Genomic DNA, 25,731 nt, shown 5'->3' with positions numbered 1-25,731 from the left:
TTGATAAAGGTGCCCAGATAGCCCAAAGTCTGCCTCCGACAACCTTTACTCTGCAAGTCCATCAGAGGAGAATAATCATGGTGGAGACAGATTAGTCTCTGCGGTGATTAATCCTAAAATCTACCGGCATATACATTTGGTGGTTGGACCGCATTCTTGGCTATAAGGATACTCTGTTATCAATACAACAGAGTATCCTTACTGCCAATAATTAAATCTGATCATAAGTCTGAACGTAGAAATCTTAACCGTGACTTTGTCCAGTAACTCCCTGATGACAACGCCTCCTCCTCGGACACCACTGGCTACCTTGCCCCTCTGAACTTCACCTTCTTAGACATATCTTTCTTCGAAGTCTGAAGGTAAGTGAGACTGGGCTCAATCCACTTTGTGTTTTCAAACGGCTTTCCATCGCATCGCATTCGGCCTTATCTTTTGACTTTGGCCCCGGTCTTGCGTGATTAGATGTCCACGGTTTTCTCTTTGATCTTTTAGGTGCTGTTTTTCACTTTAAAAATTAAAAACTCAATTTCTACTGTTTGAATTTTTGTCGTTTTGATGACAAATAATGTATTGAATTTTACTTTTTTCTGAAATTAGTGTGGGATTTTTCTTATGTTGTTTTCACTTTATTACTATATTAGTGTTGCATAAACACTTCAAACATTTCCTCTAAGGTATGCCTGACTGCTTTACTGGAACGCTTCCTGGGGTTGAAGAACAGGTTAATTTAGTGTCTTTGTGGTTTGCCCTGACTAGGATTGTAGCTATTGCTTGAGAGGAGCTCACCCCCTCAACAAACAATCCAATTTATGATACCACCCTAATTTGAAAACCACACCCAGCACGTAATCGACTGAAGCTACTACACAGGGTGGACTCACAGTGGAGGCAGATTGGAAACCTACAGTAATTTGTAGCTCCACCAATGCAAATCCTAAAAACATGATCCACTGATTTCCCTTATCGTGTTGAAAATAGATAACGCCCTAAGCAGAAAATTAGACATTCAGCCAGTAATGGACTGCAGACAAAAACCATTTCCCAGGTAATCATGACTGTATCCTGTCCCCTTGAGAGGACAAAGTCCTGCAACCAAAATAAGGTAGCTTTCTGGCATACGGTGCAAAATTGTTGGTTCTGGACAAGTCACATTCAGAATAGGAGCCTACAACTGTGCATTGTCATGGAATTAATGATGGCATGAAATAGTTATACAACTGCTGCCCTAAAAACAGATTTTGCATGGGCAGGATTCATAGCTGACCAGAAATCTGCAAGCTGTAAGCAGAGTGTACATATGGTGTTTAAGGAATTGTATTTTATCAACCCCATCAATCTGCAATAGCAAAGCAGGAGAGATTCTTAACGTATTCAATTAGAAACCAGCTACAAGATGAAAGTAAAAGCCACTTCTTCTTGGAGATGGCCAAAGGGATGAGATTAACCGTGGTATCCTCAGTCACCAAAAAACAGCCAGTATATTCCATGGATTTCTCTTTGGAAACAGTGCATTTTACCTTCATTGAGACATGACAACACAATTGTGTTCATTTTGCTGAGCGATATTGAACTGTGAGTGACTGAGATGGTCTGGTAATACGTGGCCCAGAGCAGTCATGTTTTTCAGTTCCATTTGTAAGTTGGCTTATTCATGCAGGGGGGTTTATTTCTTCATTCTGGAATTTGTCGTCCTGTTGATCTCATTGGAAAATCAGGCTCTAAATGCTTGTCTCTAAATTCAAAGAAAAGTCTGGATTTTTGGGGCAGTTGAGAGCTCTGCTGGCCATTGTGTGAAAAATAGGTTGTGGAGACCAGCAAATCAGGCTAAAAAGTGTGTCAGCTAAAGTAAAGGAAACGCCGCTTTGTCCGAGGAGAATGCACTTCCAGACTAAAGATTTGAGTTGTGCAAAATTTCAGGTTACCTAGGCCACAATAGCACAGGACGAGTATACCTCTCCAAAGACTTTTGGGACGGTCTTAAATGGTCATTTTAATGGTGCTAAATCATTGTTTGTATTGCCTTTAATTTTTTATTCGCCTTCCCTCCATGTAGGACACCGGTCAAATGTTATGTAATTTTATCTGTTTTAAGTTTCCCTTGATTTCAAATTTATTAAGTATACAGTTCTAGACCAATGAGTTTTGTTTGGCAAAATAAAAGCTCTAATCCTATTAGTCGTTTCTACCTATGAAATTTGAACATAACTTTGTATGTCTTGGACCTGTGTCTTTTCATATAAAGTGAATCTAGCAATATAAGGTTGATAATGATTGTCACTTTGCCAGTGGCGATCCGATTTCCTTTTAGAGTTGAAGAGCTACAAACTCAGCCAAAGAACAGTATATAATTTTTTTACAAGGATAACGAAGTTTACCATTTCCCCCCACCAGATTGCAAAATGTTTTACGGTAATTAGGACATGTGCACCCTGACATGTCATACATTCTCAATAAAGGTGGGAAGAACTCACTGTCTGGATCCAAGGAGGACACTGATTCTATTTTAACAGGACTTAGGTCTGATCCTGAACCGGTTAAATGTTTAGACATAGCTCTCTATCTTCCGTAGTTACTTCGAGGCATCTATAGCTCAATGGCTTGTCTTGTATTATTGGTGCATCTAATGCAGCTGTTCTGCATTTACAATTACGGTCCCTAGCCAGTTAGCAGCCACAAGGTTTCTGTAAGCGTTATCTTGAATATTCATTCCAATTTTGATGACTGCTTTAGTCTAACCATGGTGAAAACGTTTTTGAGTAGAAATTTAAGTGCCATAGTTGACTTGCAACCAGAATTCTTAGTGTTAGTCTTTTCCTATAACCATGTTTGTGATGTAAGTGTGCTTATTGTCCTCTGTAGTAGCTGTACCATCATATTGAAGGAGTTGAAAACAACATACTTTTCATCCTCCGACACAACATGACGTACTGCCTGTTACCCACTCTTCACCTCTATAGCCGTCTTACTACATCAACCCTTTGTTGGTTGGTTTAAGGTAGACTGCTTATAGACACATATGGGAGTTCTGTAGAATTTGCCTGCTGTTGATCTGGATAGTGTGAAGATGCAGAATACTACTGCATCTTCGACTACCAAAGTTACATCCATCTGATTGCCCATTTACTAATCATTTGTAGTCTGTGACGTTTCTTTTCTTGGGATATCGTTTGTAAAATCTTTATGCCCCACACCTCTGTCCCCACTTTCCTCCTGCACACAGCCTCTCCTCATTCTCTGTTACCACATCCACCTTGCTACTGCTTCACTTGATTTGATTCTCAGAGTTTTGCGCTGAAACAAAAACCCATTTACATAACAAACAGTGGTAGATTGCTGCAGAACGGATGGCACACTGAACCAGATGTGCTTGAAAGGCCACACTTTCCATTTGCTTGAGACCTGGAGTAGGCCCCAGAATGACAGGCAAGTGAGAAAATAACAGCTGTTTGCACTGTGGGGCTCTCTTATTCAAGATATTTCCCTGAAAGGATTGTGCTACATGTTTTATGTACATGTAAAAACATAACGTCAGATATTTATACTCCATTGAATAGAAGTTCAGTCATTTGATAGTTGCTAGTGAGTGATGGAGTCCACTCATAGCTGGGATCACCTTGGGTACCCGAGCCCATTGTCTTTCTGTTGATGATTTTCTGAAGGAGCCAGTTTCCCTTCAAATAGAAGATTTCTAATTAGGAGACGCCTTGACAGGCTAATTTTTCTTTCCACCTATGTCTATGCCTAGGTTCACTCATGTCTTTACTCCTTCAAAACAGATCGTATCCCTCCTTATAGCCTTTACATGTTAACTATTAAAGGTGCAGATTAGGCAGAATAATGATTCTTGGCCCTGTCCACTTTAAACCCAGGCTTCACTTTCTAGTGCAGAAGCCCCAACCCTCTGTCCTTACTTCGGCTGGGTCTGCATTCCCACAGAGCCTTGTCCGTAAATATTGCAGTTAATGAGAAAGTAAGTACTTTTACGACATGTGTACGTCACCAAACCTGCCAATTCTACCGGAGCTTGGGCGCGCCTCTGTGTGTTAACCCCTTCCATGCTGATGACGAACCCCAGCCGTCATGCACTACGGTGCTCGTGTGCTGATGACGGCTGGGGTTCGTCACGGCCCGCCCCTGTTCGTGTTGTTTACAGCACACCAGGGGAATCGCGGCCGCATGGAAGGGGTTAAGGGAATTGACATTGTTGTCTTTGAGCTCTGAGTCAACCAATGGTGGGGTCTAGCAACAACAGGGCACTCCAGATTACTGAAAGGATGCCCAGTTCCCTTACGCACAGAGATCCACTATTGCTCTGACTATGGGACGTGGCAGGAAACATAGCAGCATTCTAGTCACCTTCTCTTTATTTCCTTGCAGCAGGTATATGTAAGTCTTGCAATAGGGATCTGTGACCACCTCATGGTCATACGAAGGATGACACCCAGGAGGCCAATAAATGTTTTGGGACGGCCTGTTCTTATGGGTCTACTGTAAGTGGTAATATATGATACAAAACCATCCTTAAATGAGTTGCACAGTATTAAAGGGGGCACCTGGGGAATGATGTCACAACAGAGCTGAAACCCCCAGCTGACCTCGTTAAACAAACCAACATTTTAAAATGCCTATTGTGGTGATTGCAAAGAGAACTGAATTTTCCTCTGTATTTCCTCTGTATTGGATGGCTCCATTAAATCTAAGTGTCCTGGAGGAGTGCTCGCTAGAGTGATTGTTTGAATGTTGTAATTGTAAACTGCAAAGAATAAATTGATTGAAATTGTCATTAGATTTTTGAAATTCATATTGCTTTGTTTACTTCTTGTCCTACAGATGAGCAGCTAGCTTTGAAAAAAAAGCTAAACGAAAACCCTCTGGAACAAACAAAATATGGTCTTTGGATTAATAGTGGGCCTGAAAAAGTGAGTTCTTTAAAAGTGCAGCCAACTCCCCAGCTAGAGGTAAGAATAATAAATTGATGCATAAATAATTTTCATATGCTGTTGGCCGAATACTTTTCATCTTCACTGTTAACTACACCCAATGACTGCCAGGATTATCTAAGCCATTTCTTTCCTTGCCTGCATTAATACATAATACTGTGAAAACAGTGGCTATGTCAAAGACTGTCACTTTTTCCATCTAGAATGTTTACTTATGATATTAGATGCACTTACACCACTTAACACTGTTAGTGTGATGAGTTTTCCTAGTAGTGGAGAACACTGTATTTCAGATATTCCCCAGGTATCCCCCAGGGAGTTCGTGAGTTGGTGGGGCAACGCTGGACAAGCCGTCCATCAGCCGATGTGTAAACCTCCTCGGATAATTTCGCTTTCCTTCCACATCGATGCTGGGATGCCCCCAGGAGTCTGGCATATCGACGCTCAGCTGGGCCCTAATGAGACGAAATCACGCTGCCGGTAATAAGTGAATAATGCACTTTTCAAGGGTTTAACAAATTCTCTCCCCTGGAAAGTGGCATCGCACCGCGTTGCTGGCTGCCTGACTCTAAAATGTCGGCCGCCGCAGACATAGATGTAATATGAGGGGGCACAATCAAAGTAGTGCAGCCATCTTCAGCTGCTTTTCTCACTTTCCCCAATGCCACAGCCAGTTTGAGAAAAAAAGGGATCACTCCATTTTTACATCCCAAATCAACCTCCATAAATGAGAACTACACTGAAAGGGCAACAGAAAGAGGACTGGACACAGAAAGAGAAAAGGCTCTCACAGCCATGAGATGAGCCTAAACTACTATGACGGCGGCCATTTTGGAAGGGCTCAGTATAACTCACTTAAAGGGAAATATAAGACCTAGGGGGTAAAGAGGATACCACCACAACTAATAGACCTGCAAGCTGCGAGAGACCAGGAATGGCATACAAGTGAGATCACCACTGTAGGTACATAGTTTTTTTTTAATTTCTTTTTTTTATTATGGCAGGAACCAATTTAGAACCAGCAGGCACAAACTCTTTTGTCATAAAATACCCAACTAACCTATCCAAGAATGCAACCAAAAAATTCAAACACAACCTTATTAGAAATCACGCAGACACGCTGATCTCTGACCCCTACTTCAACCTAAACAAAGGCATAATTATTAATGACTTGATATTTTCTTCAGATTCCAACAAATATTTTAATATCCCCCAGTAATAAGATGAGGTATTTAGGGGTTAACATCGTCAAGGATATTAACCAGATTAATTTTGACGCTGTCGCTAAGGAGTGCCGTAAATTGTTACAGTCATGGGCACATCTTCCTTTATCTTTTTTGGGTATGTCTAATTTAATTAAGATGTCCGTTCTACCTAAGGTTTCTTTTCTTTTTAACACAATTCTGTTATACTTTGATCCTACATTAATCAATAAACTGCAGTCTGGCATTAATTCTTTCATTTGGAGTAAGCGTCTTGCGAGGATATCTTGGAAGAAGCTTAGGAGGCGTAGAGATAAGGGGGGAATTGCAGCCCCAGATTTTCAGACCTATGCATGGGCTTTTCAACTGTCCCATGCCACAATGCTCTTAAAAAACCCATCTTAGTATGGGGTGGGGCCTCTGTACTCCGCCCTTCTTACAGGAGAAGGTCTCAGCCAATCAGGGTTCTTGTTCAAATTTGGAGACCCAAAGTTTAAAAGAAAAAATTAAGCTGATGACTCTGCAGGGGGTGGCTAAAATATGGGCCCAGTTAACAAAAGCCATTAAAATAGGCTATTACGGCAGTCGGACCCCGCTTTGGGATCTCCCAGAAAGCCCAGATTGGTTGAATGACTGTCTTGCGGCCCCGATCAAGGATGCTGGGTTGGCTGTATGGGGTGATCTATTTTTGGAGGGTGAATTGTTTTCATGGGAATACCTGAGAAACATCATTGGCCCTAACTTCGCTAGATTTAAGTACATTCAAATATCTAGTTGGTCCCATGCATACACCTCCAGGCCAACCCGTGGAAACAAACTCCCCCTCAGGTGGGCAAAGCCAGTTAATATCCCTTTTGGTCGATAAATCTTCTGCCAAAAAAGAAATCTCAACATGGTACAAACTGATCATAGAGGTAAGAGATGGTGTTTTTCCACTCCCTGATGAGCTTTGGTCTTCCTCTATGGTGGATAGTAACTTGCAAGAGCTTTGGACCTCATCTTGTGGAATGTTGTGGGATGTTGTGAAACCATCTTGGCTCCGAAGAAATCAAATTTTTTCCATGCATAGAGCCTACTATTCCCCTCTAAGGCTTTCAAAGTCTTCTCCAGGGAGCATGGTGGGATGCCCTAAGTGTGGCTTGGCGGCTGCCTCTGACTGCCATATGTTTTTTGAGTGTCCCGCTCTGACCACATTTTGGGAAGCTGTAAGTAAAACTCTGTCATCGTCCCTGAACCTGAACATCGTCATTGATCTTCCACTTGTCATCTTTGGTATCTTGGATGGTGTTCAGAGTCTGGAGAAGAAGCTAGTTTTCTATTCTATCTTGTTGGCCAGTCGGAAGATATGAAGGAGATTGAAAGACTATTTGCCCCCCACAATTGAAGATTGGTTTACTTCTACATTGGCAGTCTCCAAGCTAGATCTGGGTAGGGCTGGCAATTTGAATAAAAGAACGTTCTGACAATTATTGGTCTGGGCACACTGAGTATCCATTTTTTTTTTCCCGGGTACTATGATTACGCCACTAAAATTCAATCTGGGGCGTGACACGATTGTGGCAAGATTCTCCACCTTTCACTGGTTTTTTGTTTGATGTTTACAATTGGTTGAAGTTGGAAGAGCTGAGGGTAGAGCATCGTTGGTCAAGTTAAGCCCTGCCAGATATTAACAATCTGAGACAGCACTCTGCTTGTACACCATTGGATATCATCATAAAAACAAAACCAAGGTGGCACTATGAGGACAAAAAAAAAAAAAGATATTTTTCACCAGAAAAACGCTAAATGGCGCACTATCATTACGAAGATGCTTAACGTAAAAGTCACTAACAACAATCCACATGGCACAAAATGTAAGATCATCCCATCACCAAGACTAAGAGCGGATCTATACATAACTATCTACAAGAACGGCGTTGAACTTAAAAAAGCATCTAACAACAAGCTAGAAAAGTTCGACAACCTATTTTTAACGCTAAAAAGGTGTGTAGATAACTCAAAACTCTCTAATCAACAACGGACCACACTACTCACCTCCAACAATACCTCCAGAGACGTCGCAACAATCAGAGACCCTATAGATCCACACTCTAAAATGATACCAGGAGGCACAACATTAGCAGGAGACTCATTTGACGGAAATGATACAGAGACTGGTGAAAATTCTACACCATATGCCAATACCGCCCGACGCCGCCTCAGCGAGATACCGCCCGACATCACCTCAGCAAGAAGAATCAACGCCTCTATCTCGGGATTTGAAGCCACCTCAACGAGAAGAATCAACGCATCCATCTCGAGATTGGAATTCTCCTGCACATAGGAAAGTCAACGGGACAACATTAACAGGAGGCTCATTAGACGGAAGTGATACTGAGACAGGTGAAAATTCTACACCATATGCCAATACCGCCCCGACGCCACCTCAGCGAGAAGAATCAACGCCTCGATCTAGGGATATGACACCACCTCAGCAAGAAGAATCAACGCATCTATCTTAGCGAGAAGAATCAACACCTCTGTCCCGGGATCTGATGACTCCTCAGTGAGAAGAATCAACGCATCTATCTCGAGATGAGATGTTAGTCAGAAAATAGACGTAGCAATCCTAACAGAAACATGGCTCATAGAATCCTCTTCCCCGTTCATGGAACTTCTGGTTTTACATCTTTAATACTTATAGCCTGCATTCACTGATCGGATATGGAAATCAACCAAATACAATCCGACCCTCTCGAATCTTGTGAATACCTAGGAGATCATCACGGCTAACTCTAACGGTCACACTAATAACATATTCCTAGGCGAATTCAATTTACACTGGGATGACAATAATGACAAACAGATCATGGTACTAAAAGACTTTCTAACAGATCTAAACCTTACTCAAGCCTGCAAACAGCCAACCCGCTCGAAAGGGGCAACCTTAGTTTGGATAATTTCAAGGAGTAAAGACATTACAGTCCAATCAATTGTTCCTTGTGATTGGTCAGATCACCATGCCATAACCTTACTGATACCCACAATAAAAAAGAGCAGAACCACGCAGCCTGTCAAAATGAAAAAATGGACCCGGAACACCAATGTCCCTAATATTGAGCTACTAATAGCAAGATGTGAGAAGGAACTAAATCCACCTAACAGCTTACTGAACGCTAACAAACTCCCTGAGCCATACATTAAGTCAATGACTAATTTAGTCAACTCCACCCTGACACTAAAACTAAAAAGAATATCTGAGAAGGATAAAAATCCATGGTTTAATGAGTCTTTGAATGAAGGTAGGCGTAAACTGAGACTGGCAGAAAGAAAATGGAGACAGCACCCATCATCCCCCCAACTTAAAACACTCCGAAAGATCAGAAACGAGTACAACAAAAAAGTACTCAATTCCAAGAAGGAATTCTTTAGATCGGAACTAGACCGCGCCAAAAGCAGACCGCGGAAACTATTTGAGGTGTTAAAACAACAATCAAACAAATTGGCTAAATCTGCACAAGAAACTACTAAAATTCAATTGAGCTGCGAAGAATTCTCAACATTCTTCATTGAAAAGGCCAACACGCTAGAAAGAGAGCTCAGGTTGCCAGCCGACAACCTTCCTAGACCACCACCAACACAAAACATTGATACCACGACGAACGATCACGATTGATTGAAAAACAACGCGCAATGGGCAACCTTCGAGCTTTATGACCAGAATACCATTGACAAAACTATATCGGATATCAAACCTAATAACCACTACAATGACTCCCTCCCCTCTAAATGCCTGAAAATAATCAATCATATCGTCGTACCAGTATGGACAAAGATAATAAATGCGTCACTATCACAAGGGATCCTTCCTGAATATCTAAAGACTGGTCAAGTCCTCCCCATCATCAAAAAACCTACAGCGGACCCAGCAGAGCCGAATAACTTTCGCCCAGTAACCAATATTCCAATACTTGCCAAACGAATCGAGAAATGTGTACAAAATCAACTGAGCAACCACATCGCCAATATCAAGCTGCTAGACGACTGCCAATCCGGTTTCAGATCAGGCCACAGTACAGAACCGGCAATCTTACACATAGTGGATGATGCGCTGAAGGCCCTAGATCACAATCAACCATGCCTACTAGTCCTTCTTGACCCGTCCTCTGACTTTGACACGGTAAACCATGAAAAATTGCTAGCCAGGCTTCAAGACAGGATGGGACTATCTGGAATTGTTCTGAAATGGTTTGAATCCTTTCTCCAGAACAGAACTCAAAGATTCTTAGTCAACCAGACGATTTCCCCATCTTGGCCGAATTCGATTGGAATTCCTCAAGAATCTATCTACACTATCCCCTTCACTATTCAAACTCTATGTTGAACCCCTCACAGAAATTCTCTGAGACGCTTGCATATCTTGGCACTCAGATCTACATCAAGATAATGTCACTGAAAGACATAAAGAAAATGAATGAGGCCTTGAGAATGTCATTACACTGGTTAACTAGCAATCATCTTAAACTAAACGCACAAAAAACGCAATTCCTGTTAATTTCACCACCTAAGAAACCCACAGAAGTTAAGGAATTGACCAAATTGATCACAGCACTAAACTGCGCCCCTACACTAGACAAATCTGCAAAATCACTGGGAATCCCGCTTGATAAGAACCTTGACATGAAAGCCCACATCAAGTCAATGACAAAAAGTGCCCGGTTTCACCTGAACTGTATTAGAAAAATGAAACCACTCATCTCTACGGTGGACCTCAAACTGGCAGTTCAGTCATTAGTTATTTCAAGGATCAAATATGGATGTACAACTCTAGCAGGTCTATAAAAAATGTCCACAGCTCCACTAAAAGCATGTCTAAATGCGGCAGCAAGACTCATTACTGGAACCAGAAAATACGACCATATCTCCCCTCACCTGAAAGCATCAAACTGGCTACCATACAAAGCCAGAATTCAATTCAAACTGCTACGGAATTCAGTCCGTTGGCTAATACCTTCCAGAGAATCTTATAGTCTGAGTTCAAAAGAGATAGGGGGGGCGATATGATCCTAGGAGTACCAGGTCCCTATCAGGTTTGGGTAAGAAGGCAACTCTCCTTTTGCATCGACCTCTGTTTAAGTTTTGAGCAAGTGTGGGACAAGTTACACTTTGTAGGTGGAGTAAAATTCCAGAGGCCAACGGTCTGCTCCAGCGGTCTTTCCCCGTGCCATCCGCTTTATTTCTCAATTTCAGTGATTGGGGCTTCCAGTTTTACCCGCTGCGAGAGTTGAATGCAGGGGAGAGTCATTCCATCTAGGAAAGAGTGCACTACAGCTGAGACCTCCCCTTGTGTAGCTTTGTATAAGGAGGCCAAATATAGATAAAAAGTGGTGTTATTGGCATCTTGCATATTAAGGATATGCCCTGTACCAACTCTAATAGCCGAGATCGGGTTCCTAGTCGAATGTGAGCAGAGTAACCACGCCAGCTGCCTCTTCACCCTCTGCATGTCTCCTATCCAAGTATTCCCTATAATCTAGGGCTCCAAATCTCTCCAGAGCAGTTTTGTATTCTAGTCTATCCTGTGCTAGTGGGCCGCAACAGACTGATCTGTGGGGGTGACTGTTCATAGCGGCGTATGTCTGTCTACAGTGTACCAAGTTCCCCGCGAAGGGTTTGTTTGGTGCCATAAACTGATTTAATCATATAACCATGAATCACAGCCTTTAACGCATCCCACTTTATCCAGGCTCCTGAAGAAGAGCCCTTGTTTTCCTGAAAATAAGAAGTAATGTCTGAGAGAGTAGATCGGAGTGGGGTGTCAAGGAACGCCTCTAAAAGTAGTTACCATGTTGGTATCTTGGGTTTGCTTCTCTCCCAATTTAGTTGCAATTGTAGAAGGCAGTGATCCGAGAGAGAGTTTCTGAGATATTCAGTCCGCAGCACTCTGGCAAGGGTGTCCCATGAGCAATAAATAAGATTAATCCTGCTGTGCAGATCATGTAGCCCAGAGTAATATGAGAATTCCGTAGCCTCCGGGTTCAGTCTGCGTCGAGCATCCTGTACCTGGATATTATAGGCCCATCTCTGCAAGTGTTGTGAGAGTGATATCAACAGTGCTCCTGGTATTGGGGGCAGAAGCGGTCATCTTTTAGGTCCGGCATGCAGTTAAAATCCCCTCCCCAATAAATTGGTACTAATCCATTACGCAGCAGTGTCGGGTCAAGGATTGCAAAAAGGGTGCTTGATTTGCATTGGGTGCATAGAGCGATAGTATTGAAAGTGGGAGACCATCCAATAACCCTTCAAGAACGGCGTAACAGCCATCTGGGTAAATTTGAGTGTGTAAAACGTCTAGACGTGCCCCTGGCGTCACCCAGATTAATGCTCCCCTGGCATATCTGGAATATGTGGTCCCTATTAGCACCCACCCTCCAACGCCTACACATAGATTCCAGTATTGCTGATGTTGGGTGTGTTTCCTGAAGGAGTGCAATCTTAATCTTGCTTCTCCAGAGATACTAGTCGACACAATAACACTTGATGTAACCTGGCAAGCCATGTACATTTCAAGTCAATAGTCAAAGCGAGGAACCCACTGTATTAATAGCATGTGTGTGAGGGCATCCATCATCACAGCCCACCACACGTTTCTCCCCCCCAGCCCCCTGCTCATGCATTACGTCACCACTTCCACGATAATAACAAAAAAAGTCCACACTGTGAATAACATAAAAATAACTAACAATTCTCAGCGCTCACTCCCAGGCTGGTACACCAACGGATGGCCAGCCTTTGGCAGCCTTTGGCACTGTAATGCAACACTAATAATCCTAAATGACTGTCTTTACCAGTGGTACTGTATAAACTTGGGGGAGCAAACTACAACTGCTGCAGGACTGTATCAAAATGACCTCAACCCACATCCCTCTAGTCAACGTAATTATTATATTCAAATCCCACAGCTACCGTAGTAACACTCATTCATGTACAACCCTGTCAAACCTGAGAGGTATAGTTAATAGTAAGTCTTTGGCCATCTGATGGGTTACAGTCGGGCTGTCACCTCGCAGTGCAGCAACCTGTGACGCAGTGAATCGATTTGCCAGTTCTCTGTCTCTGAGCCTGAGGTTGGGGTTGGGGGCGAGGGGACTGCCACATGCCTTTACACGTCTTCTACCATCCAGGCCCTCTCCTTAGTGACCTGTTTTTTAGTGGGGCCCTGTGGACGACGTCTATTATGTGGCTTTCATTGTCTTTGTGTTTTCGAGACAGAAGGAGGGTCCGTTGTACCTCCGGATGAAGATGCAAGACCTCTATGCTCCAGCCTGGACAAGGCATCTTATGGTGTTGCACAAAAATAAGTTGTGACTTCATGCACTAGCTGAAGAGTAGCAGGGAACTGTAAGGCATATTTAACGATATGTTCACTGAGGCACCTCTTTACTTCCCTGAATGAGGAGCTGTATAGCTGAATTTCCAGGGTGTAATCTGGGTAAAAGTGGAGTTGGGCGCTTTTGACGGTCCAGGTTCGCTCCAACTGTAGTATGTGGTCCCAGTCCCTATAATTAAGGAGGTGGGCGACCACCAGCCTCGGAGGTGCACCCGGTCGTGAAGGTCTCCCGTGCACCATGTGGGCCTTCTCAACAGAAAAAGTGGATTGTTAACCTTGAAGGATTGTATTCACAAACCAATCCTCCAGATATAGCTCCCTATTTGGGCCCTCTGACTGTTCTGGGAGACCCTTGATTCACACATTATTCTTTCTTGATCTACCCTGTTGGTCCTCTACTCTCACTCGTGGATACTCTATTTCCTCCTGCATGGCCCTGAGGCGCCTATCTGAGTCTGTCAACGTAGGACGCGGGGCAGCCAGCGTGGATTCTGTGCTCTCAAATCTGTCCTTCAGTTTTTTGTGATCCTCCCGCTGAAGGCCCATGTCAATACATAGGGAGTCCTGCTTAGGTTCAATAGTAGATTTAATATCTACGACAGCAGTTACTAATTCATCAAACCGATGGGAATGGTTGGATAAAGTGGCTGCCAGCATCATATCCACAGGTGTAGTAGTGTTAATACATTCCTCTCTCTCCTGAGCACCACTGGCTGCCACAGGGGCTCTCGTCTTCACCATCTTATGAACGGTATGAGGACAGGTTTCTTCTTACCTCAGTAAGTCAGGTAGCTCCAGAAGTGGTAGAGTGCCCAATTTAGTAACACTCCGTGAAGGGCAGAGAGCAATGAGACCCAAAAAGCACAATGTTATTTTGTTGTAAAAAACCACCTACCACCAAGGGGGCCCAGGTTGTCACAGTCTGGGTGCCATCCAGGACTGTATCACCATAGGCGAATCAATAACGGGCGTGCACCTGTCCACAAAATTATGATATGGATAGGCGAGTTCCGAAGCAGTGACACTCCTATTGAAGACCTCTACTACAATTATATGGCTATGATATTGACAAACGCCGTAATTTACTAGCGGTGGAACGCTGCTAATTGGAACCTTGCCTCGCCCTGCAGACTGTTTACGGGGGCTGCTCCACTTCGCACTTGGCTCCCTGCACTCCGACCGGTCCCTCTCCGCCGCCGTTGGCCTCCTGACATCTGGCACGGCCGCCGAGTGAGGGGGACTACAGGTCCCAGCAGTGCTTGCGGCAGGAAGCCGCCGACGCCCTGCACGCGCCCGGAGGCGCTCTTAAGCAGCGGGGGTCCTCGACAGAGCGGGTGATATTGACAAACGCCGTAATTTACTAGCGGTGGAACGCTGCTAATTGGAACCTTGCCTCGCCCTGCAGACTGTTTACGGGGGCTGCTCCACTTCGCACTTGGCTCCCTGCACTCCGACCGGTCCCTCTCCGCCGCCGTTGGCCTCCTGACATCTGGCACGGCCGCCGAGTGAGGGGGACTACAGGTCCCAGCAGTGCTTGCGGCAGGAAGCCGCCGACGCCCTGCACGCGCCCGGAGGCGCTCTTAAGCAGCGGGGGTCCTCGACAGAGCGGGTGATATTGACAAACGCCGTAATTTACTAGCGGTGGAACGCTGCTAATTGGAACCTTGCCTCGCCCTGCAGACTGTTTACGGGGGCTGCTCCACTTCGCACTTGGCTCCCTGCACTCCGACCGGTCCCTCTCCGCCGCCGTTGGCCTCCTGACATCTGGCACGGCCGCCGAGTGAGGGGGACTACAGGTCCCAGCAGTGCTTGCGGCAGGAAGCCGCCGACGCCCTGCACGCGCCCGGAGGCGCTCTTAAGCAGCGGGGGTCCTCGCATCGCGGGACGCGCGCGGGCGACGCCGGGCTAAGCCCGGGCAAAGGGCGGGCCCTCAGTGACCGAGGTAGGCCGGGCTGGGCCCAGTCCCTTACATTTTTTTCACTGCTTTGTGCTTCTATTTGCATCTGTGCCCATCTCTGTTGGAGGGCTTTTTTTGACACAAGTCTTGTGATAGTTACACTGCACCTCGGTCCTACCTGTTTTGCCAGGGACCGACTTGACTCCAGTTTTTTTATCCGTTTTAAGTTGTTACATTCCTATTTGCTGTTGTGGAAAATGTCAAAAACTCTACGATCTGGAAGGGTAGTGGGAGAAAAACCTGGCCGGAAATTCACTCTAATCCGCACAAGAACCAAGTCAGTAAACAATCCACCTTTGAAAGGTCAATGTCAGTTATCCGAACTTTGGGATCTACCTGTTACAAAAAAACTTAATTGTGCGACTTCACATAACTCAGATTCTAAAGTTATAGAAGTACAGGAAGTTCACTTATCAACTACCTCTGAGCCCCGATCTCCTCAAGTCCAGCAGGGGGCCTCCCAAACCATAGTAGGGGGGTCACCCACTCGGGACCACACAGATGGGAAGCTGATGACTGTAAACGAACCTATGCATACTTCATCGTTCCCTCAATTATCTACGAATGACAGGCCAAGGGACGACCTGTCTGCACTATCCATTGATCTGGAACTATGGGGACGCTACGTAAGCCCGGCTAAAGTGGAATCTCTGGAGCAATTTAAAGCTCAGGGGGGTGCCACCCCTTCAGGGTTAATGTTGTATAGTAGCACTCCGTCGCTAAATAGACATGAAATATCTGACTTGCTTAACTCCTCTAAGAGCCCCGACTTGAATCTCCTGGATAATATTTGTACGGCAGAAGCACGAGAAAAGCCGATCTCAGAGTCTATGATCGCGCTGGAACAACTGCTTGCTTCAATTCTGCTGCTTCTAGGGAAATTTGTAGGCAGCTCGGACTGTATCCTTGAATCAGTTACCCAAATTTTAAAATTACTGCTGCAGAAAGTGCCGGACCTAACTAAGGCCTCCTCCCCCAAGCCTGAACAATCCGCACCGGAGGGGAAATTTAAAGCCACTAGAAGCAATTCAGTTAGGAAAAATGAAATGCCCCTTATGGGTTCTCATGAGGAGGTGCTTCATACTGCAGCATCTAACTGTGTCAAGAATATAGTCCTGGAGATAGAGGAGGAGGATAAAGTCTTGCCCAGCCTCAAACCGGCTCAGGAGTTATTCCCTATCTTTGCCCCGGATGGCGGAAAAGATCTCCTGGCCGACAACTCCGAGGTCACTGGAGAAAAGAGAAAATACGGTAAACAAATAACTACCAAAGCCAGCAAGAGGAAACCAGTTCGAAAATATAGAAAGAAGAAGCAACGGAGGATCATTTTTCAAAAATGTATAGAGGAAAGGGGGAATGAAACAAGGAATGGGGAACCCTCATCTACCTCATTAAAAGTGGATATGGATGCGAACCTAACCACATCAACATCTGGGGAGGAGGAAAATGAGCAAGGCAGCTTGCCTCCCCAAGAGGATTTTCCACAAATTGAGGACTCTTTACCCGGCTCTCCTTCTCGGAGTGCACTAGGAGGACTACTCTCTCATCCATCCGGGACCTTAAACCCTTTTGCCCCTCCCTTTGTGGCAACAGTTGACTCTGTAAATGCGCGCCCTCCGGCCTGGCCTAAAGCAAGTATATCTAAGGCACCTGCGGATGTGCGTATATTAGATTTTGTTCCATTATTTGATACTGACCTCTTACTAAATAGAGCCTGGCTTCTTAAGCGTTTTAGCGAGGTTGAATGTCTCTATCATATTCAGTCTAGAGACATAGATCTGGTGACTCTGTTGGGAGGTAGTCGGGTTTTGAGCATTCGGGTGAAATTCTTCTCCCCTATTATAACAAATTTGATACTCGAACAGGCTGAAAATTTTCAACGCTTAGGCATTGATATTCTGCCTATCGCTCCCCCAGGCAAGCCAAATTCTTTTGATAATCTGGGGTTGAGGGATGGTGAGCAAAATGGGGTAACCTCGCCTCTGAGAGACCTGAAAATTTGGGTTTCCAGGGGAAAACGCTCAGTATCACACGTGAAGCCTCTCCCACTTGTTGAGAATTCCACACTTAATGACGACCGGTGGAATTGGCTTCATAGCGCATTATCCAAAAAAAATAAGGATAACCCCAAATTGTTTCAACACCTTTAACCCAGCTTTAAACATAATTTCCTGGAACGCGGCCGGATTTCATTGCAGCCCGGAGAAAATGACCTTTTTATCCACTCTGGAGGCAGATATACTGTGTATCCAGGAAACATGGTGCATAGATAGGTTGACGCCTTTAAATGATTTCTTTGTTTTGGAAGTTCCGGCTGCGCCCTCTAAGAAAGGGCATGCCAGGGGGGGGCTTGCCTGTTTACTATCAAATAAGTTTCAATGGAGATTTTCCCATTACATCGATCCCAGTAGACTTTTTCACACAATAACATTGGAAAATATGTTTTATGACAATGTAAAATATTCTATGGTAATTTTTAATGTGTATATTCCGCCTGAGGAATGTTTTAACGATAAACTGCAGCGGGTTCTCCAGTATATGGATAAGGTAAAAAATTCACCTCCTTTCCCTCTAATTCTGCTTATTGGGGATTTGAATAGTAAAGTTTCAAACGCTAGTCTAAAACTTTTCAGGGATAAGGCTAAGGAGGAAGCATATTGCATCCCCCAGACGCTTTTTCCTGAAAATTTAAGAACAAATAAAAGGGGGAAGATCCTGTTAAAAGAACTTGCGATCGGGGATGGCATTATCTTAAACGGAAGATTTCAATCTGACGTCCCCGCAAATTACACCCATAAATCCCCCTTTGGATCATCAATTTTGGACTATGCTATCGCTAGCTATAGTCTGTTTCCCCAGATTCTTGACCTAAAGATCATACCCACATCTCTGAGCGACCATAGCATATTATTAATATCTATTTCGTTAAAGCCTTTGACTACGGCATCCTGGTCGCTTAACGGCAAGGAGGTTACCCTCCACCCAACATCTGGAAGATGCTTCTGGAATAATGCCGCCATTAATGGGGTGCAGGAGTTATTGACGGATACCCTCAGGGAAATAGAAGAGTGGCACGGAAAAGAAATAGCTTGTTTTGAGGAACTCACGCAAAAGATTATATGGAATGTCAAAAAAACTGTCCCCCCTAGAAAAAAAGGAGAGGCAGTTCCTTTGACCCTCCGCAATTTGAATAGGGATGTAAACAAACTAATCCGTGCACAGTACATTGAAAGGGTACCGGAACGTGGGAAGGAAATCGCTAGGTTAAGAAGAAAGAGAAGCAGACTCAAACTAAAAATTAAAAGGGATAGGGAGGATGAAGTATGGATTAAACTAAGGGAATCCGCAGCGCATGGCAATATTAAAGATTTCTGGGCAATAATCGGGAAAGGATGTGGTACGCGACACTCCCCTACTCCCGTAGCTATACCAGAAGACCTATGGTCCTCCCATATTAGAGAATTATATGCAGGGAATGAGCCCACAGGTGCGGATCATTTCACGTATGCTGACCCTGATGACTCGGTTTTCTTTCCCTCTGAGAAGGAAATCGAGTTAGCTATAAAAAATATGCGACCCTCTGGGGCCATGGGTCCGGATGAGATCCCGATGACGGTCCTTAAACAAGACCCTTTAATCTGGAGCAAAATCCTATACCCCCTGTTCAGGGCATGCCATCAGTCCAAATGTGTCCCTGCATCGTGGAGAGGAAGCATTCTGGTCCCCATCTTTAAAAAGGGGGCAAGGGATAGCCCCAGTAATTATCGCATGATTGCGCTCCTCGACTCCATCGGAAAGGTATTTGCAAAATGCCTTTTGAGTTCTCTCTCTGATTGGGTCGAGGAGCGCAATATCTTGCCACGGGAACAGACTGGTTTCCGTAGGGAACATGGCACTCTGGACAACTTGACCGCCCTTCAGATTATTACGGATAAATATGTCCAGGTGAGGGGGGGTGTTGTTTACGCCGCCTTTATTGATTTCTCCACAGCGTTCGATAAAGTAGATCGGAGAACGCTGTGGAGAAAATTGGCGATGCTGGGGGTCCCTACTCCCCTGCTGGAATTAGTGCGGGCTCTGCACACTGAGACCTGGTGCAGGGTCTTAATGGGGGGCGAAAGGGGGCTCTCAGCCAAAATACCAGCTCAGAATGGCCTGAAACAGGGTTGCCTATTGGCGCCCCTGCTGTTCTCCCTTTATACATCTGACCTCCCTGATGCTGTGTCCCACAGTGAGGGGATCGCACCGATGCTAGGAGGAGTGCCAATAGCCTGTCTGATGTATGCCGATGATGTGTTATTGCTTGACTTAACTCCTGTGGGTCTGGCAAATCGGCTTCAGGCTCTTCAGGACTTTGCTGGGGAGCATTCCATGAAAATCAATACTAATAAAAGTAAAGTGATGTGTATTGCTGGTAGGAAGAAATGCCGCTCGACAAACTTTAGTTGGGCCATTGGAGGGCATAGATTGGAGGTCGTAACCTGTTATACTTTTTTGGGGAAAATATTCTCGGCCAATATGAGCGAGAATCTTCATATAGAGCATTGCTCCCGCAAAGCTCTTGCCCATGGCAATGGGTTAAAGTCCCTATACTTGGCAACGGGGAAAAGACATTTTTTTAGCCTTCTGGAAGTATTCAGAGCTAAAATCCCCGCTACCATTTTGTATGGTATAGAAATAATAGAGATTAAGTATTGGGACTTTTGCCACAAGGTCGAGGGAAAACTCCTGAGATCCCTCTCGACTCTTAATAATGCCTGCCCACTGGCCGCCTGTAGGCTGGATTTTGGACTCAGGAGTGCCTGGGTTCAGGGGCTATGTGCCTTAATAAGGTGGGTAGCCAGTTTGGCCAGAGCAAGAGAGGGAACCCTGCGAGTCTTACTCAAAAATGAGCTTTTGGGCAATTTTAGGGAGTTCTCCAAACTTGTTAGCAATTTTAGAGGGGCTGTGAAAACCCTTAGACTGGATGAAAGCGCTCTTTTCTCCTACTCTCCCACGCAGTTAAAGCAGGTCCTCAAGGAGGCTTCGTGGGAGTATTGTTTTCTATCTGATAAAAAAAACAGTTAGTGGTAAAAGGAATGTGGAGCTGCTCATCTCATCCTATAGGTTGAAACAGCCCCAACCGTATGCCCTGTGGAACTTACCACATGGGATACGTAGGTTCTGGTTTCTATTACGTTACGACTTAATCCCTCTTAACGTGCTGCTGTCCAAATGGCATGGCACTTCACCGCTGTGCAACTTATGTAATTTGAATATCCAGGACTGTATGCATGTACTGTTGATTTGTCCTATGCTACGTAGCTTGCGTAATCGATGGCTTAAAGTAATTTGTCTACGTCTCAGCATTGTCACTTTACAAGATTTTCTTCATGCACTTTATTGCCCACCTAACGAAATGTTTTGCGCCTATGTTTTTAACTTTTTTAAAGGATTTTTAGCTATTTATTAAATTTTCTGGAAGACGGTGCCGGCCTGGCCTAGTGGGACTGATGGTTTGCAGTGTACCTATTTTTGCTTGAATACTTTGTGTTTAAGTTTGGAATTTTTATTATTGATTGTGTTGCTTTGTATGTACATATTTATGTGGCCCTCTTTGAGAGCCAAAACATAATAAATAAATTTGAAATTTGTGATGTTACAATTATATGGCAATAATTATATCACTTTCCAAATGACAAGGGGCTGTTATATTTGGTACAAGTCACTCTAGAGGACCTCCTTCTGTTAAGTTCCAAACTGGGTGCCTCTCAAAGTTCAGGCCCACTTCGTCCCACCATTCCCAAACAGAGGATTCACAAACAGGTAATACTGCCCCAGGGTCCACTGACAGCAGGCTGGCATCTGTGGAAGAAGCACCTCAGACCGCAGCGTGGTCCTGGCCCAGTCACAGCAGGAGCACTTTTTTGTGTATCCAATCCCCAGTATTGGAGGAGGGCACAATCTGAAATCCAGGATCCTCCTGCTGGACAAATGCCACGGGGAGCATATCACAAGAAAGCAGGGGAGGATCAACCAGTTCTCATGGGGAGCCACGCAGCCCGGAACAGGCAACCCTTGCAACACTGGACCACTCGGCGTAACTCACCGCGGCACCGGGACAAATGCCATCCGGCAAATGCAGTCCGTCGGAAAGATCAAGCACGGGAAGCACCTCACACGGAGTAGGCCACGTCCCGCATCTCTTGTCAGCCGGTCCCGGTGGTCCCGTCACGGAACTCAGCAGCACACAGGGTCCACACTCGCCCTTGTCCCCGCTTCTCCATGCAGGCCGCAAAGCACACTTCAGTCTCCGAGCGCGTGACCCCCAGCGTCCACGGCCTCTAGCTGAGTACGACCTTCAGAGTCGTGGCACCCAGGTCACAGGAACCCAATCCAGTATCTCATATTGAGGAGGTGATGCAACGGACGTCCCCGCAGTGCTGTGTTCGGGTTGTCACTGGAGCACAAAGTCAGGCAGGTTCAGGGGTGATTTACAGAATACTTAATAGGCCTGGCGCGGAGCTGAGTACCAAGCATCCGCCCTTTTTACCACCTTGGCCACGCCCGCAATGTAAGGACATGTTCACATTACATTTCTACATGTCTTACTTTTAAATACTACGCACTCTGCCTTGTGGACTACAAGGCCTACATAGTGGCAACTTATTAATATTTAAAAGATTGGTTTCATCCTGTCAAAAGAGCTTATTAGGACAGGTGGAATCACTGTTTTTTCACTGCTTCAGAAAGACTACACTGTAGTGGATGGCACAATTGGGGTTGAAGTCTACTATTACCATTTAACGTATAGGCCTGGATACAACTTGTAGCATATTCTAGAGACTTATAGGCAAGTTAAATATACCAATTAGGATATACCACTTGAACCATATTTAAAGGGATGACATAGGCCCTTTTGCCACTGGTTAGCAGGGGCGAATTGAACTGAGTTCTAAAGCCAGCAAAAATATAGGGCCCAGCAAAAGCTACGCAGAAAATGCAGATGTCCTACATGTTGACATTCATTTATTCCCTTTTGGTCCAGAACTCTTGAGGTTTTCCTTCTCTATATTGATTAGTTGGTGCCGCCTCACTGACAGACTACTAAATGTTCTAATTTTCTTTTGTCCTCTACAGTGATGAAAACAGTGATGAATATTTTCCTTGCCCATCTTTTGTGTAATTGATAAATATATTCTTAATGGTTAGACAGTTCTGCTTCCCATCCCTACAAGCCTGTTTGAAATAGTATTATTTTCTCATTTCACATGATCTTCTACTAACCTAGTGATTGACCTTCTGCAATATTCTCTTTATCATTCTATATCACACGAACTAAAATCTTTGAAAGATAGCTTTAAAACATGTATAGCAGTCCAACATTTCAAAATCCTGTTTTCATGTTTTAATTGCTTTAGAACAATTCCACTGGGTATATTTGACAATAGTAAGTACAAAACGTTAAGTGTCATTACAACAAGAATTTCTGATGTGTACACCGATTTCCATATTTATCCTGATGGCTGTATAGCTTTCCTATTCTTCTTTGAAGTGATGTATTTCAATAACCCATTTTTCATCCTTGTTCCATGGCCACTTGCACTGTCCATTTATATGCCAGCTCAGTTAGGTTAATCCAAGTTGCATTTTCAGAACAGCCCTAACATAACTTGATTTTCCCAGTTAATAAGCAAAGAATTTATTTTACAGATCAAAATTACAGCTACTAAAAATGCAGAAACCAACAACTTGTTAAGCTGTAATGACACCATGTACAAGGTTTCAAATGGTCCAGTAGGAAAGCCATCAAGTTTCAGCTCTCCTGATTTGCCAGCTGCTATCCGCACTGCCTTTGTCATGGGGGTGAGATGAGATGCAAACTCTCCTTTGAAATGTGTTTTATCTGATTTATGCTCTGATTATTGTTTAAGAATCTCCATTAGTTTTATGAATTTTACCATGTCTAGTCTCCAGATTTCTGTGAAGAGAACAAATGTAAATTATTTTAAGTAATGTTGAATCGAATACAAACTGGTTTCTCTTTATTACAGGTTTTTTGTTTATTTATCCTTGGTCATATGAAAAAAACTAACTTATTTGATTTTGCCTTCAGTATATGTTTCAAAGATTGCATGTCTGACCATTAGCCAGATTGTGCAGAAAAGTGTAGATTGTTCCGGAGTCTGGCATTGTTTAGGCAAAAAGGACTTAACTGTGGTTGCTTTAGTTGTCTTCCTGCTATGCTACCTTCCCACTTATACCCTCATTATGAGTGGCCAGAATATGGTTTAGGTAATTTTTGCTTCAGGTGAAATCTTATGCCATGGGGTTTTAAATTTGCAGGTTGTGGTAATTACCTCCTAATTTGAAATTTGCTGTCTGAAAGTAAGGCATGACCTGAAGGTTTTTTAATTTTCGCACCACATTCAGCATATATCTGAATGTAACCAGCATATTTTCTGCCTTGCATCTTTGACCTTGCAAAATCTGCCTGTAGTAAAATGTGGGGAGTTCCTAGGGGTAGTTCTTAAGCCCTCTTGGGCTCCTGGTGTCTGCTCTTTTGGCCCCTCCTGTTGCTCTTTTTGCTTCACCGGAGTCTTGTTGTCTGATATCTATCCATTTGGTTTCTCTCCTCTTTGTGTGCTGTCCCTGCCGTCATGTCTGTCCTTTTGGCCCCTGCTTTGAATTCTTTGCTCCTCTGGGTCTTTCATGCCCTGCTAAGGCCTGCCTGCTGATTATAGATCTTTACTAGCTGAACATAATCTGCTCTTTGAGAAATTGTAAACTCACCAGCACTGGTGAACCAGAAAAGGCAGAAAGTAACTAAGATGTGGAAGAGGAAAGGAGAGAAAAATATGTACAGCAGTGCATGATGTAATTTGCCTGCTTTTACAAGGTTTAATTTCTTTTATTCTCTATCCCCCTTGTAATTTAGCATTATAGAACTCCATCATGATCTGGAGACCACACATGTCCGTCTCTGAGAATCACTTAGAGAGGTTACCTTGGAAAAAAGCAAGAGCAGGACCTCTCCTTCCCCCATCAATGTATTTATTCTATTTTAAAACTGTTCTGTGAATTCTTCACAGTGATCAGGTTCCCATGAACACTGAGCTGAGGTCATGAACTTGATTAGTTCAGGATCAACAAAAAGGGGAGAAAGAGATGTCAAATTTAGAAATATGAACAGGTGTAATAACAGCTCTTGTATATTTGAAAAAAGTGATTGGGTAATATATGCTGCCCGAGAAGTTTGGAATAATTTAGCCATATCTTGCCCCATTACTGAATGGAAAATGAAATACGTAAATCTCCCCCACAATAGTACCATTATAATCTTTGATCTAGATGAGTTAGGGAATAACATAGTTTTGTATATCTGGGTTGTGGGAAGCAATCCATTCAAGAGATAATCCAAATTTAAATGGTAAAGGTAAGCAGGAATCCTAATTTATAGGGGATTTGTAAATTAAATGTTGGCAAGATTGATACATTTGATTACAGTCCGCTAAAAAGGAGTTAGTTGCTGACATTTTTCTGCAGGAAGTCAAAAATATCAATGTTATTGTCATTTCAAAATTGATAAGTTTGAGTAATACATTTTTCTCTCCAGTATTTAAAATAAAAGGATCTATTACAAAAGTAAGAGCAATTGTACATAAAGATAATGTCCTTGAAAGGAAAGTAATTAAGTAACAATCATTCAAACACAGCATCATTAAAATCATGTTAATGCACACAATTGTCTAATTAAAAGATGAGTAGTATAATTTAAAGTCAGGGAACCTTACACCTCTTTCAGTTTTAGGTCTTATTACCTTGGAAAAAGCAATATGGGAAGTTTTATTATTCCATATCAAATTCAAATAAATAGAATCAATCTGCTTAAAATAGTTTTTAAGAACATTAAAAGGCAGCATAAAAATAGTGTATAAAATATAAATCAAATACAATTGTTATTTTCATAGTATCTAGTCTGCCTCACTAATATAAATGAAGAGACCAATCGGAAAGTAAATTTGTATTTTAGATTTAAAAATGCCAAAATTAAAGAAACCATGTATTTGATTTTCGAGGGGCGCCATGTAAAGTTAGTATCAGAAACCCTATACTGATAGCATGAAGTGTTCAATGTCCGTATTTTAGTTTTAGTAAAGTTATGTTTATAACCTGAAATGTTGGTATATAAGGAAACCTCCTGTGGAAATGTGGAAAGGGGTGCAAAGAAACCAGGGGATTAGACATGTAAATCAAAATATCAGCATAAGCAGAATGCTT

At 43.6% G+C, this 25,731-nt stretch overlaps 1 protein-coding gene across 1 annotated transcript in view; it reads left to right on the top strand.

Annotated features, from left to right (window-relative positions):
* Window positions 1–25,731, top strand: part of CCDC66 (coiled-coil domain containing 66) — a 262,436-nt gene that overhangs the window by 87,479 nt on the left and 149,226 nt on the right. The window contains exons 7-8 of the mRNA XM_086939128.1: window positions 4,834–4,961; window positions 23,164–23,316. Of these exons, the coding sequence (XP_086795254.1) occupies window positions 4,834–4,961; window positions 23,164–23,316 (281 nt within the window). The remainder of the gene's footprint in view (window positions 1–4,833; window positions 4,962–23,163; window positions 23,317–25,731) is intronic.

Source organism: Lissotriton vulgaris, chromosome 9 (assembly GCF_964263255.1).
Source record: "Lissotriton vulgaris chromosome 9, aLisVul1.2, whole genome shotgun sequence".
NCBI lineage: Eukaryota > Metazoa > Chordata > Amphibia > Caudata > Salamandridae > Lissotriton > Lissotriton vulgaris.
Note: the sequence above shows the minus strand (reverse complement) of the source record. Positions and strands in the feature narration are given on the sequence as shown.